Source organism: Tachypleus tridentatus, chromosome 4, assembly GCF_004210375.1.
Source record: "Tachypleus tridentatus isolate NWPU-2018 chromosome 4, ASM421037v1, whole genome shotgun sequence".
In the NCBI taxonomy this organism is placed as follows: domain Eukaryota; kingdom Metazoa; phylum Arthropoda; class Merostomata; order Xiphosura; family Limulidae; genus Tachypleus; species Tachypleus tridentatus.
This window is the reverse complement of record NC_134828.1, coordinates 48,400,877-48,416,484: the sequence shown is the minus strand read 5'-3', so window position 1 is coordinate 48,416,484 and position 15,608 is coordinate 48,400,877. Positions and strand designations below refer to the sequence as shown.

The 15,608-nt window shown below is 29.6% G+C and overlaps 1 protein-coding gene across 1 annotated transcript in view; it reads left to right on the top strand.

Annotated features, from left to right (window-relative positions):
* LOC143249080 (protein unc-13 homolog B-like) overlaps positions 1 to 15,608 on the top strand; it is a 169,435-nt gene that overhangs the window by 83,995 nt on the left and 69,832 nt on the right. Inside the window, 5 exon segments of the mRNA XM_076498292.1 lie at positions 1,935 to 2,024; positions 2,341 to 2,630; positions 7,983 to 8,068; positions 8,884 to 9,010; positions 15,326 to 15,422. Coding sequence (XP_076354407.1) covers positions 1,935 to 2,024; positions 2,341 to 2,630; positions 7,983 to 8,068; positions 8,884 to 9,010; positions 15,326 to 15,422 — 690 coding nt within the window.

The following is a 15,608-nucleotide window of genomic DNA, read 5'->3' as shown; positions in this document are numbered from 1 at the left end:
TTTTCCAAGGCTTTGTAAGTTAGGTAACATATTTCTATAACCAAACATCTCATTTAATATTCTTATTATCAATACAGTATCTTTGAATATTTTAATGCTTACCCTCTTTTCATACAGAATAAACATTTTTGAAGCTGTTTAATTCAAACAACTTTTTTAACTTAATGAAGCAGGGAACAGTTGGAGATGTAAATATTTGTTGGCATATAACCTTTTTAGATCCCTGTAAGAAATGAATCAGCTTGTAAAGCTTGCAGCAAGTGAATTGTTGAATTTTAAGGCTGCAAGCACAGGTGATTAAATAAATTGAAACATTTATCACCACACACCCATTCTTTAGCACCTGGTACTTCTATGGTATAGTATGGATGAATGAACAACAAGGGAGCATTTCAGTATGTTTCTCATAATATCTCAAATGAACAGTATTTTATTCAGCTTTCTATTTGCTTTTTTAATTATTTGGAGACTTTCAGTAACTTATAAAGTTTTATTTTCTCTGTAAAATCACTTCAATTTTAAAGAATCTATTTGAAATACTAGTTTACATCTTCACAAACTCAGTCAGTGTTATATTTATATGGAGACATACAACTGAGTAAATTAGTTCTGGATAATAACTATATTTTCAGCATAAGGTTCAGTTTTTTGGTCAAACAAATATGTATAAGCACAATGACAGACTGTAACTTTGAAATTTATAGAGGAATACCAAAATCAGTAACATATCTTTGCAAACAAACACTTTGAAGCTGTTGCTAAAGTAGGACTTTCTTGCATTTCATAGTAACTTTGTTCTTAAAAGTAAACTCATAAAGTCCAAACTTCAAGTTATATCTTTAAGTAAAGGAGTCATGTTTAGAAGAAGGAAGCATAACAGCTAACTATGTATTAGGTTGAGGAATAATTTGTGAGCATTTTTAAATAATTTCATTCAAGCATTACATGCAAGACTATACAATACTTCAATGCTTGAACACATTACACCCAAAACATTTATTATGATACTTTATTTCATGTAATACCTAGGTATATAGTATGCATTGTTTTAAACGAAATTGCAAGAAATTAAATGCGAAAAGCAGATGCTGTCGAAAATGCTCGATTTTGTCCACTTGACATTCCATTTAATGAGCTGAAAATGAAAGCAAAAATTAAAGACATATGAAAATCAAACACACCATCTATTAGAGCAAAAAATTATCTACCAAATGACATGACATATTTTGCGAAAGCGTTTCATTTATGAATATATATTTTTAACTTGAAAAAACGCTCACGAATTATTCCTCAACCCAATACTTATCTTTCTTTTTGTAAAAAAACATACCTATTAGGTCACTAGATGGTGCATCAATAAGTTTATGAATGTCCAAGCTACCAAAGAGACATTTATTAAATACTCCCTTAAAGAAAGGCATAAATACTGGAATTTCTTTTTCTTTTTGTTTATAAGTATCCAAAGTACTAAAAACACATTTGTTAATAAATGAACACAGGTAGTTTTGGGTAAAGGAATATAACAAGCTTAAATAGAACATCCAAAATAAATGGAATGCAAATGACATATGTTATATAGTATCAGAAATAGTGTGAATATAAATTCTTTTTTATGCAACTTTCATTGAAATGGTGTTTGTTATATTCTGAGAACAGTTGAAAAGTACCAGTGTCAGTAGCATTCATGGTAGTATCAAACAGAATATAGGATATATGTAGAGATTTTAAATATGTAATATTATAGAACAGGTATTAATGTAATAGTAAACAATCATAAGCTGTTATTCTAGTATATGTTCTCAGCTTTTACTGTAAGTATTATTGTATATGAATAAGTTTAGTTATCGAAAAAAAATATATAATAATATTGTAGTGAAAATAAGCAATGTTATTTGACAGTGAATTTATATAATAAACTTCTTTTTTATGTCCAGAATAACTTCCCTGTCTCATCCCCTGAGAAACTTCAAGATCTTAAGTCTACTGTTGATCTTCTGACCAGCATCACTTTCTTTAGAATGAAAGTAAGTTTTGTATTTTTAGAATGCATTCAGAAAGATTGTCACAAATTATTGATATAGTGCATATTCGTAATTAAATGTTATATCATGCTACTATCTGATTTACACTATCTGTTACATAAATGATGCTAATTACTGTTTCTAATTTCATACTACTAATTTCAGTTTAAACCAAAACATATCAAGTACCCTTTTTACATAACATTAAATATTGATAATTAGATCTTCATATATTAAGTTTAATAAAACATTAAAAAAATAAGTTTTTATACACACAAATCTGTAAGGGTACACTAAGAAGAATTTTTAATACCGTAAGGTACAGAAACTGGCCAGTCCACCACGGGCTAGTACTGTGGTCAAAGACTGTGTGAAAGCTTGTCTTCGATCTACTTATCAGTTTTTATTTGAAAACTGCCATGATCTGTACAGTCGAGAATTTCAAGTGGATCCTCAAGAAAAAAAAGGGCAAGACAACTCAAGCCAAGAAGGAACTTTAGATGACCATGGGCCAAGTTTAAATAATCTTGACTTCTGGCACAAGCTGATAGCACTGATGGTATCTGTGATAGAAGAAGATAGGAATACGTATGTACCAGTATTAAATCAGTAAGTTATAAATATGATATCTGTTATAGAAGAGAATAACAATAGTTATGCACTGATACATGAAGCAGAAGTTTTAACCATAGAATCTGTGCTTTTAAAGATTAAGTAGTTATGTGGAATTAGTAAGTTTTAAGTGTAGTGTCTGTGTTAGAAGAGGATGAAGTAGTTATGTAACAGTGTGAAACCAATAAGTTTTAGCCATAGTATCTGTGTAAGAAGAATATGAAGTAGTTATGTAATAGTATTGAACCAGTAAGTTTTTGACTAGAGTGTCTGTGTTAGGAGGGTGTGAAGTAGTTATTAAACCAGTAAGTGTTAACTGTACTTTGTGTTCTAAAAGTGGATAAAGTAATTAAGTAATAGTATGAAATCAGTAAGTCTTAACTGGAGTTTCTATGCTTGGAGAGGATAAATAGTTACACAGTAGTATTAAACCATTAAATGTTAACTGCCAGAAGAGGATAAAGTAGTTATGTCACAGTATTAAACCAGTAAATGTTCACTGTAATGTCTGTGCCAGAAGAGGATAGTCATGTAATAGTATGCACCAAATACATTTTAAGTGTGATGTCTTTGCCAGAGTTATATAAACATATTTATGAGTTGTATTAATCCAGTAAGTTGTAAGCATGATATTTGTGTCAGAAGAGGATAAACTGCTTATGTAATAGTGTGTAACTTGTAAGTCTTAACTGTGGTAACTGTCCCAGAACAAGAAAAAGTAGAAACCAGTAAGGATAAAATACAAGATAAAGTAATAATATTAAACCAGTAAGTCAACTCATGCTTTTTAAGGCATTTCTTGTGAAATTGCCTCTGAGGGTTTGAAAAATATCCAGCTCGTCTTTTGTTATATTTTCTGTTTGCAGGCTTAACTAAGGAACAAGAAGCACATTTGTTTATGCTTCATATTTTTGTTATTGTAGGTCTGTAATATGCAGACACTTAATTATGATATGCTTTATTATAGTCTGAATTTAATATGACATAAAGTCCACAATACACATGAAGGTGTCTTTTCTATTTTAGTCCATTAATTGAAGACTATTATTTATAGTTAACTGATTCACATCAGAGAAAGAATATGCTAGTGAATTAAACAAAATTTCATTTCAAAGATAATTGTATTAGAGTTCAATGATTGGGCTTTGTTAATAAAGATGTCTAAAGCGACTGTCATGCCTTTTGAACAAATTTCTGGAAATAAAAGTATAATGAATTGTTGCATCATGGTAGAGTTCTTGGCCAATAAAGTAAAAAAATTGCATTATGTTCAAAGATAATCAGCAACAGACCCAGTCTTTGTTATGATAAATAACATTATTACATCACCTTCACTAGCTTTCACTATCATGAAGACAAGAAGGATCACTCCGTTACGAAGTTTTATCAAAAATATATTCTTTATCCTCTCAGTATAGAATGTGAGTCATAAACAACATGCTCCAAGACATTAATTGTGCATAATTATACTGTGATCACCAGTGAATCTGTAATTTATTGCTGGCACCTGAAATAAGTGTTTTCAGACTAGTTTATGGATGTCATGTAACAGTTTTTGCAACATCCTTCATATTGTACACTTGGAAGTAATTGAATACAAACCACTGTTAAAGAAGTTATCTAGTTGAGACATAACCAGATGTCCATTGCACTTTTTAACACTGTTCATTTGGTTTGGGAATTTATGAAAAACAATGTAACTTATTATTAACTTCTTGTATAGAAATGATTGATAGGATGGAGTTTACAAAACATCTGCTTGCAAGTGATTATTGCTCAATTTTGCTTGATGTTTTACTGCATATGGAGGTAAGACATAATGAGATTTTGGTTTTAAATTTTGTGATTTGGGTAACTGAATTAATTGGAAATATTGAGGAAAACACTATATGAAAATAGGTTGGCTAAAAATGTAATAATTAATAATAAGGATAATAGTAAGAATTTCTTTAAATACATTCAGGATAAGCACAATTTTAGGATGGGAATAGAGCATTTGCTCTATGATTATGATATGATTAGGTTACTAAATTCTACTCTTTCTCCAGTTTATAAATGTAGATGTAAGCAATATTCCTTTTCATAAGTACTTGCTAGGTGGAAGCTAGGCTGAACAAGGCTGTCACATTACTTTCAAGCTTGTCAAGAAAACTGAAAAGTTTAAAGAATGATAAAGCTTCTGGCTTAAATGATATTCATGTAAGAGTTTTGAAGAAGGTTTTATATTGTGCATGTGAGCCACTTGCTACTGTTTTTTTTTCTAAGTTCTGGAATAGTGAGAACATACCAGAAGATTGGAAATTAGCTAATATTACTAACTGTCTAAGGGAAATGATAGAAGCTGCTCTAGTAATTACACACGTATTAGTCTTACATCGGTGGTGGGAAAACATTTTGAAAGTCAGTTAAAAATGCTTTGTGAAAGTTTAAAATTTATTTGAATAGTTAGTCACAAGAAGAAAACTGTGTTTCAATACCCATGGTGAGCAGAGCAGAAATAGTCCATTGTGTAATTTGTGCTTGGACTACAAAAAAAAAGAAAGAAAATCATAAGGGGCAAAATTTACCTTATCCATATATGATATACTTTTTTAAATGGTAACTGCTTAGGTAGATAAGAGTATAGGTGTGGATTTGGTGTCTTTAGATTTTCAAAAAGCAATTAACAAGGTGCTATATCAAAGGCATCTTAAAAACTTATGTCTTAGTGTGGGAGATAGGTTTGTTCAATGAATAGAAAACTGGCTGGATGGAAGAAAGCAGATGGTTGTTATAAAAGAAGTTCAGTCAGATCGGATTAATGTTGAGAGTGTGGTAACTCAGGCCCCTGTGTGAGGACTCTTTTTGGTTTATATCAATAACATAGATGAAGAAATGGTCAATAAATTATTTAACACTCCTACGAAAAGACGTTTCTAGTCCTGATTTCTCCAAGCCCGTTCCCCTGGCTGTGGTTTCGCTAGATAGTAGATAGGGACAGTGGGAATCTCGTTAATCCATTCATTAATGGATTTAAATGGCAATTTCATTTAAATACAAAATTATTAGCCTAATATTAATAACCTTTCAAGTTGCTCTGGGGCCTATTAGGCCCAACTTTTCGTAGGAGTGTTAAACTTGCTGATGATATTAAACTTTTGGGTGTTGCTGTGAGGATGCTGTTGCTAGTTTAGAAAAGAGTATGGATTATTTGGTGAGATGGTTTTAGTAGATGAATTTTAATTATACTAAATGCAATGTAATACATATGGGATATTACTATTTGAATTGTGAGTTAATTTTGATAGAATACCCTTAACAGTGTTACAGAAAAATAAGATCTTTGTGTTCTGGTTCAGGAGTCTATTAAGCCATCCAAGCAAAGTGCTGTTGCTAGTTACATGTCAAATAGGATTTTATGTTGTATCTACAGAGGTATTGAAATAAGTCTAAAGAGGTTATAATGTCATTGTAAAGGTCATTCTTTAGGCCACATTTGGGGTAGTGTGTTCATTCTTGGGCTCCTCACTTTAGAAATAAACATTGAATTGTTGGAAAATATTTAGAGAAGGGCTACTAGGATGATGTCTGAGACAGAGAGCTTATCATATGAGGATAGATTTTAAAAAGGAGAGGAGTTTAGATAGATTTAAGATTGTTAAACTAAAAAAGCTTTATTTTTTGAAAGGGTGGTTGGCCTTTGGAATGAGTTGTTTTCAGATGCAGAGGCAGTTAATTTCAGGGTGTTTAAGGAAAGTCTTAACAAATATGTAAATGATAAGGGCTGGTTTTTAGTGTTTTCATTTTGTTTCAGTGTTTAGTGTAATAGATGGGATGGCCAAGATGGGCCAATTGTTATCATTAATTTATAAATAATATAATGTGTTTTTCCATATTTTTTAAATAGTTGACACTGTTTATAGACCATGTATGAATTTATGACAAATATCTTTCAACATCTTTTCAATGAAATAACAACAGTTGTGCCCTTTTCAAAATAGGAAAGTTATTTGCTCTTAACCAATGTATTATGGACAAAGCATAAGATAATTGCATTTCTGTATTTATTGGCCCCAAGCAATCACTAATTCATCACATCATAAGTATTGTTATGTACTCTATAAATGCATTTAAATATCTTAATAAAGCAGCCACTCAGTGTCTGTCTGCATTAAAACATTAGATGATTTATTTTACATTTAACTTTCACTTTTTACTTCCAAACATAATACTGTAAAGTGGTGAGCTCTTCTTAAATAATGATTACACAGTTATTTAGTCTCTCTAAATTAAATGACAGCTCTTACCTGTGATGTCAGAAGCAGTGATAAAATGTTACTTGTTTGTATACGAACATATAAATGATAAGCTATAGATATTACAAGTGTTGATGTGTATAAAAGTAAAAAGGATATGATGGATGATAAGTTTATAAAATTATTTTGTTGCTGAACATAAAATGGATTTGTGGGTGTTATAAATAATTCAGATTAAAGCATTCTTTACAGGAATATAACAAAAATAAAAAAGTTTACCATAACTTTACAAAAGTCAAAACCACAGCCAATGGAACAGGCATTGAGAAACCAACACAGATTATGTGGAGGATATCTGTGTAAATGTATATATATATATATACACACACACACACACACACAATATTTATATATTGTAATAGTGGCTGTGGTTTCACTAGATAGTAGATAGAGATAATGGGAATCTCGTTAATCCATTCATGCACGTCACTAATTAGATGACGAGGCATTTGGCTACCTTGAGAGAGTAACATTGCTTTAAAGTGACATATTAATGTATAAGCAAATGCAAATCTTATGTTTTCTTATAATAGAATATGAAAAATAAGTTACATTGCTCAAGATTTGATGAACAGTGTGATAAAATGTGATACTTCTTGAGTTTTGGCTAGAGGTAACCCAAACCAGGTGAGTGAATTTCTTCCTGTGTATAATTTGTACAACTTTTAAGATTAAGAAGTAGCCAAATACAGTGTTTTCACATATGATGAAACACAATTGTATTGGTAATAAACAAGAAGAAAAAATACTTTATCTATTTTCCTAGTAGTAACATTTCTCCTGAGTTCTACCATTCTTTGTACATAGGAAATAAGCTCTGCCTTCTTTTATTAACCTTACTCAGTTCTAGCTGATCCTGAGAGTCTTTTGTGAGGAGCCTCATAATCTTCTAGACCAAGGAAACCAGTTTAATTCCAGATCTAATACCAATATTGAAGGATAGGTTGCCACTAAAGTTTCCTGAAAAACTAAAATTAGATCCAATTATGTTTAGTATTGTGTTTGATTTTAAAGCAGAGAGAAAAACTCATGGTTTTCATGCTTTGTATTCTAGATTTCCCCAGGAATTAAATGTTGGTCAGCTTAGTGCTTCTACCATGTGGAGTCTTTTTGCTGTAGATATAAAGTATGCCTTAGATGGTGAATTTACGTATATTTTGAGTGAGCACTAGGTTAAGATTCCTTTTGTTTCTAAAGACACAGTTAATTTAACTTAATAACTACTTTATAATTATTCTATAGTTGTGTGTAAAAGTATGTAGATGAGTACAGAAATGTATATTTAAAATATAAACTGAGGTTATTGAAAGAGCAAGAAAAAATGTAATTTAAAGCTTAAGTAAAGAATAAAAGACTTACTTTGCAAAATAATTTACCAAATTTATTTACAAAGAAGTCTATCCATGAATTACCAGTAATAATGTCGATTGTAAAGTTACAATGCAGGATTACATTATAATTATTTAATACATTTTGACAATTACATGTGATTTTCAAGTAACAACATGAGAGAAAACATTAAATGTAACTGAAAATGTTTTATATTCTACTCTACAGTATAATTATTAATCATATTACTCTGTGTTGTAAACTTATGAAGCTTACTTTAAATAATGGTATATGTAATCTACTTTTATGAATATCAAGTTTTGCAGCAAGAACTTTGAATGTCAAAGTTAATAAAATCAATTTGTAACTATGAAATTATTTAAATATTTCAAGATGTTTAAAAGTCAATATCTAAATAATTCACATAAACTTCAAATAAGTAACAATAATATGATGCAGTGTCATGGTATGGCACATGTTTACAGCAGATAAATAATTTATCATTCTTTTAAACATTGTATATTTCTCATGATATACATTTTCTAATGTAGGTAGATAAGTTCATGTTGGTGCATGGAGCTTTTCTTTTGTTTTCTTTATTCATATTCACTGTTCCTTTTCCTCAGAGCACGAGCAGCACCGTTTGTGTAAAAGTTCAGCATACATGAACCTGCACTTTAAAGTGAAGTGGTTCTACAATAACTATGTCAAAGATATATTTACTTACAAAGACACTGTGCCTGAGTACCCAACGTAAGTATCAATCATTTTCAAAATATTCATGAAAATCATATCACATAATTGGTTAAACTAGGATTTAAGAATGTATATAGGGCTAAAAACTGTACTGGAACTTCAAACATCTGATGGTCTTTAAATAATGGTATGAAGAATCAGATAGAAAATAAAATGAATAGAGTCAAAACAGAAAGTTACTAGGAACCTCATAAAGAAGTTAAAAGATAAAACCAAAAACATGACGAAAAATAAGAGAATGAGATTCACAGATCACCTTCATGAATAGGTTAAATATAGAGGGCTATGAAAGGTCATTATTTTACCAAGTGATACTGAAGAGCCCTTTTACGACTGAGTGGTAAGTTTGAGGATTTATGTCAGATTCTTATGTAAATATAGGTTTGGACTCTTTTACAATAGGTGTTTGCGACTTGTTGATAATAAATTACAACAATAAATGGACAGCACACAATCCACTTGTTTTAATAGAATATACTCTAAACAAGTCAAATGCATGCATAAAAATTCTTTACATTATAGGATATTATAATTGTATCTAACTTTTTCTTTACTTTGTTTATTTCTGTACAATCTGTGATAGATTCATTTATGTTACACTATAGGTTACATCCATAGCTGCAGTGAACTTAAATAATTGTTTCCTTTTTGTCAAAGTTCACACAGACAGGTTCAATTAATTTAGAACACCCTTTAATAAGACAGATTATTCTCCTTGTCACTGTTAAACTGTGAAACTCATTATAAGGTATTACTTGTTTTGGCTAATCACTTACACACTAGTTAACTTTATGTTTACTAACTTTTTGTGGCTGAATTTTACTTTCACCTTGTTTTTTCTCTACTTGTGCTAAGAAGTCATATTGTTATATGTATATAGATATCTTGTTCACTGAGGCCTCAAACTTTCTATAAGGTATACAATGCCATAATGGAACAATACTCACTTAAGGTAATGAAAAAATACCAAAATTTCAAGTTACATGATGGCAACAATATTACTAAAACCCAATACAACACTCATCTGCAAACACGGCAGATGACTTGTACTGGGCTACATAATGAAATTTGATTTAACTGTTGTCTTTATAATAATTACTTTTAACCTTTTTGTTAGGAAAAATAAATAATCATTAAATATTAACTCACTAGATAAACTAAATAATAATTCTTAAAAGAAACAGTCTTGTATATCCAAAAATTTATGATGCTAAATATTGGGTTTCAACAGCACATATAGCCCATTATGTAACTTTGTGCTTAACAGCAGCAGAGTGACATTGAAGAAGCCTTAAAAGACAAATTTGGCGATGAACAGAATTTAATTGAAGAATTAATGTAACTGAAAACTATGTATGGTAGAGTTATCACAGTATTAAAGAAATGTAAATATCAGTATTGACAAAGTGCAGGTAGATGTAAGTTAAAGACACTAACACTGCTCCATAACAGTCAGATAAATGCTCTAACAATGAGAACATACCAACTGTGGTAATACTGGTAAGTTCTTCTATTAAACAGTATATAGCCAATACAAAAGAATTTTATCTCATAACTATGTTAGTCTTCACAGCATTTTGTGAGGGTTAATTACACTCTTTAAAAAGAATGTTCCAAGGTTTTGTGCTGCCCTTTGAACTACTTTCTACATTGCCAACTATGCTTATTGTTATAGCTATGGCTACGTACTTTCCTTTTTAACTAGTTTTGATGAAGACAATTTTAAGACGTAAAAACTTTGAAAAATTGTCAACAGACATGCCACATTTAAAAGTTGTTACAGTCGCATTAAGAGGACTTGATAGGAAAGGAACCAAATGGCATTACTTGATTCCAGTTTCTTCAGCCAACTTTCTCTTGAACCAGTCATTGATTTCAGTATGTGACTGAAAACTAATAAACATTTGCTTTCTTCGAAGCTTTGTATATTATTGTGTTATTGGTACAAGGAAATGCACCTAAAGTACAAATAACACCTCCATAAATCTACAATTCATGAATATGCATGCATTTTCAAATACTATCTAAAAATAAGCTTTTTCAAATGTAACTCCTTCCCTGAACCCAATGTTCATATCCAAAGAAAAACCAATGCATCACTGCTAATTTAATTTTGAGATTAATGCTCATGGGAATGGAATTATTAACAGCAGACTATTTATCTTGTTGTTTATCTGAAAGCACCAGTTTTAACAAGAAGTCTGGAAGGATTATCAGTTATTAGTGTCAGCTTTTTTCAATTGGATCAAATATCATGAAGTAAGTTCAAGGAGAAACTTTTGCACTGTTTGGTGAAGATGTGAAACATTTATTACATCATAGGCACACTGATAAGAGTGTTTTAATTCATTGGCACTTGGTAATTTATTCATGAATTACAGTTGAAACACCACAACAAAAAACTGTTTAACTTTTTTCAGAGCTAGAATTATTCAAGTTGCAGACAGTCACTTTAAGATACCTACAAGTTGTTACAAAAATATCAATCTAAATGATATTTGTATAATTTCTGTCTCAGAATAATGCTCAAAATGACATAAATGGACTAATTTAGCAAACCAAATTTGTAATAGCCAGGGAAAAATGTTTCAACTGTGAAAAGTAGAGTTTTTTGTTTCTTCTAAGGGCTGTAAATAGAGGCCTTACAATATTAATTACCAGTTATATTGAGTAAGTGAAATGTTTTTTGTCATCATTATTGTATAAAACAGTTTTCTAGCTGGGCCTCTTAGTTTTTAATCACTTAAATGTGTGTGATTTAATTTGTAAGTTGTGGAGCTCTGCAAAAGTAATATCTTAAACATCTGTGTAAAATAGCTATAAAGGTAAAAGCTGCAAACATTCACTTGCAGCAATACAAATTTTTGTCACTGTTTCACAACTACAGCTTTCTAATAAACTAAGATATAAGTCTAGTTATCTTATACAGCCATGGTGAACATTTTTTCTGTAGGCATTTTATTTCTCATAATGTTTTTTAATTTGTGTATCTTTGACCCAAATTTTCTTGCTACATGATCTGAAAATATTAAAAATTCACATTTTACCAAAACAACGATTTTTTGTATTCAATTATAATAGTGAGACTGTTCCCAGTTTCAAAATTACAATTAAATATTAAATAACTTACTGTACAGAAAAACAAAAGGCAATGATATTGGAAACTGTCTCATACACTCAACATGTTTTGACATATACTATGTCAATTTTTGACATACCTGTCATATACTTTTGATATACCAAGTTATATCTTGCAACTTAAAATACTTACTTTGTCATTCTTGGGTATTCAATGTTTTTTAAGAGTTAACGTTTATATGCTTACCAAATCACCATAATACTATTTACAGATTACAGAATTTCACACTATCTGCTGATATGATAGCATTTATATCAGGTCCATCATTCTTATTCAGCATGTTAAATTTACATTTTTATACTGAAGTAGCTCAGTAGATTCACATATATTAATACTAGTAACATTAGAATAAGGATAAATTAAAAAATACTATTTATTGAGAACCTGTCTTTATAATCATTGCATCACATTGATAATCTTCTCACACTACTAATGAAATATTATTATCTAAGTACATAGCACTAGAAAGATGTCTTAATCCTGATATTGTTGATAGGGCTGTAAAAAAACTAAAAACAAAGATGGAAATATTAAGCTAAAACCATTTGTTCAAAAAAGTAAAAGAATAATTTTTAGTACTGTCTTTGATACCTGGCTTAATTTGTCAAATAATAAAATAATTTAGTAAACAAATAAATATTTTTCCAATATATAAAGAAATAAACAATTTTAGTAAAATTCTTGATATAACTAAAAATAAAATTGATTTAATGAAAAACTTTGGTAAATATAAAATATCGTGTGGATATGATAAAGAAAAATTACCATATAAAAATGCACTTTGAAATGTGTATTTAAACTCACCCATGGTAAGTTGTATAAACGTTCATTGGACTTTATTTTGCCAAAAGGGCTGAAGCTCTTATTTGCTTGGCATCAGCTATTTTTTTTTTTTTTTTTTTTTTCCAGTTCTTCTTTTCCTGTGAAATATATCCTCATATAACTGTTAAAGTAAGTAAATATTGAAGATACTTAAGACTACATAGACAGAACTTATGATCTTACAATGTAACATTTTTAATTTTAAAATTCATCACATACTTTAGAAATAGAACTTTCTCTAACACAAACAGATCTCTTCATTAAATCATATCATATCTAAATAAATATTCTTTCATATTTTTGTATAACTACGAATATTCACATACCCTATATAAATAGTGAACTAATTTCTTTCGTTTCAAAGAGTGTTTGAAGAATCACTGTAATTCTAAATTGATATTTAATTTACTTTACAATGTAAATTTGTTTCTGCTTCATTAGATTCAAAATATAATGTCTTGTTTGATAACTTTAGTTTTTTTCACTTTTCTTTGTTTGTAGTGCAATGAATGATTGGCATGCTATTCAAGTCAATAATACCACCTACTACTTTGTCTCATGTGTCTGTGAGAGATGTTTTATTATCTACAAATATAAATGTAGAGCTGAAATATATCTCAACACTGATCTTATTTCATTGTATTTTAAAGGATGAAAAAGAGATTATTTAGCCAATCTATCTATATTTCAGACTGAATTGGAATTACAAAATTAAAAAAGTGCAATAAATATTAATTATACATATAAACTATAATCAAATTTACTCTATCAGTTAATAATCCACTTTATTCCAAACCTAGATCTGATAAATTTACAAGTTAGCTGCATTATCTATAATATTATTCATTCACTTTTTAATGTGCTATCTGTAGTTTTTGCTTAACAGCTGGAGTATTCTGTACAATTTTCATAATGGGAACGACATTACATCCATAACTGCAAATAAGGGCAGATAACATAAAGTCACAAAGAAATTTAGGATGTCATTCTTGAAACCCTAGTGAAACAAAGGAACAAAATAAAGAAAGAGTAATGATGGTGCTATTGACATTTGGAAAAGCATAGATTACTTTATATTTAGCTGGTCTTTTTTTTTTGTAAGAAAGTATTTGATACTTATGGAAATTTTCCAACACCTTTATAAAATCATATATTATATAGCTATTTTATGTACTAATTAACATCTTTTCCTAAAATATAAAAATACCTGCCCAAATGAGCACTAGGTACATGCAGATTGTAAAATCTGAAAGGGAAAATGCAACCTTCGGAACTCTTCCATTCATCGTGATAGATAGACTTAGAAAAGAAGAACATCAAGCTAAAAATTGGGACAAACAATTCTTTGTCATCTAATTCCAAAGTAACAAGTATTAGTTTCTAGAAGTGTATGTAACCATTTTTTGTACTACCAGACATATGGCTGTTATCCCAGTTGAAAGGGAATTTCTAATAGATGTGTTCATATCATATCTAAAGTCAGTATTTATCATTAATGTCTCATCAAGGTATAAGCTTTTTTGCAAAATACAAAAATACATTGCATAAGAACATTAAGAATCTGAAATAAAAGGAAAGCATGACTGAATTGGAATTATAAAATTAAAAATGTTCATTACTTTTCCAACACCTTTAACACTTAGTATACTAGGTGTTACCACTTTCACAACATTACTTAAATGAAATATAATTACTTCTAAACTAATACATTAAAAGTTTTGTTCCTAGAATTACACCACAGCAGTAATGCTGCTGGGATACTAGAACTATTATACAAAATACAAGCACTGTTAGTATACACCTAGTATACTAACATATACTATTTCAGAATTGCAAACCACTTATCTTGCAAGTCACCTCTGCTAATTTAACATATATAGGTTACAGCTACTACAACTATGAAATAAGTTTCAACTTTTGCTTCCCCACTTTCATCACAAATTGGTTTTACTTGTAAACTGTTATCATGCCACCACTTTCACAACATTACTTAAATGAAATATAATTACTTCTAAACTAATACATTAAAAGTTTTGTTCCTAGAATTACACCACATCAGTAATGCTGCTGGGATACTAGAACTATTATACAAAATACAAGCACTGCTAAATTACTATCATATTACATATTTTATCATATTATAAGTGTGGTATTAAATACTGTTTATATTACCATGTACAATAAGATGTGCTAATACATGAAAAACTTTATCACTAAATATTTTTGTTACCAAATACTATCATATTACCAATCTCTCTACTTATAATTACATCTTGTACTAGTTTTGCTACTGAACCTATTTTGCAAAGCTATTTTCTGATGTACTGTTTTCCCAACTTTGTGTGTTTTAGGTGGTTTCAACCGTTTGTGATGCAGTGGCTAAATGAGAACGATGATGTTTCCTTAGAGTACCTCAACAGTGCCTTCCTAAGAGATAAGAAAGATGCAGTAAGTTTTTCACATATCAACTGGAATAATAACAATTATAATAAATTTTTATTTCATATGTTCTTAATATTTTATCATGAAGATTTAATTCCAGTTAACAAGAATATCTATATCACTTAGAATAAAATATTAACAGATTACACTTGTTGTTGAAACCAAACAGAGTTTGGAAATTGACTATATGCT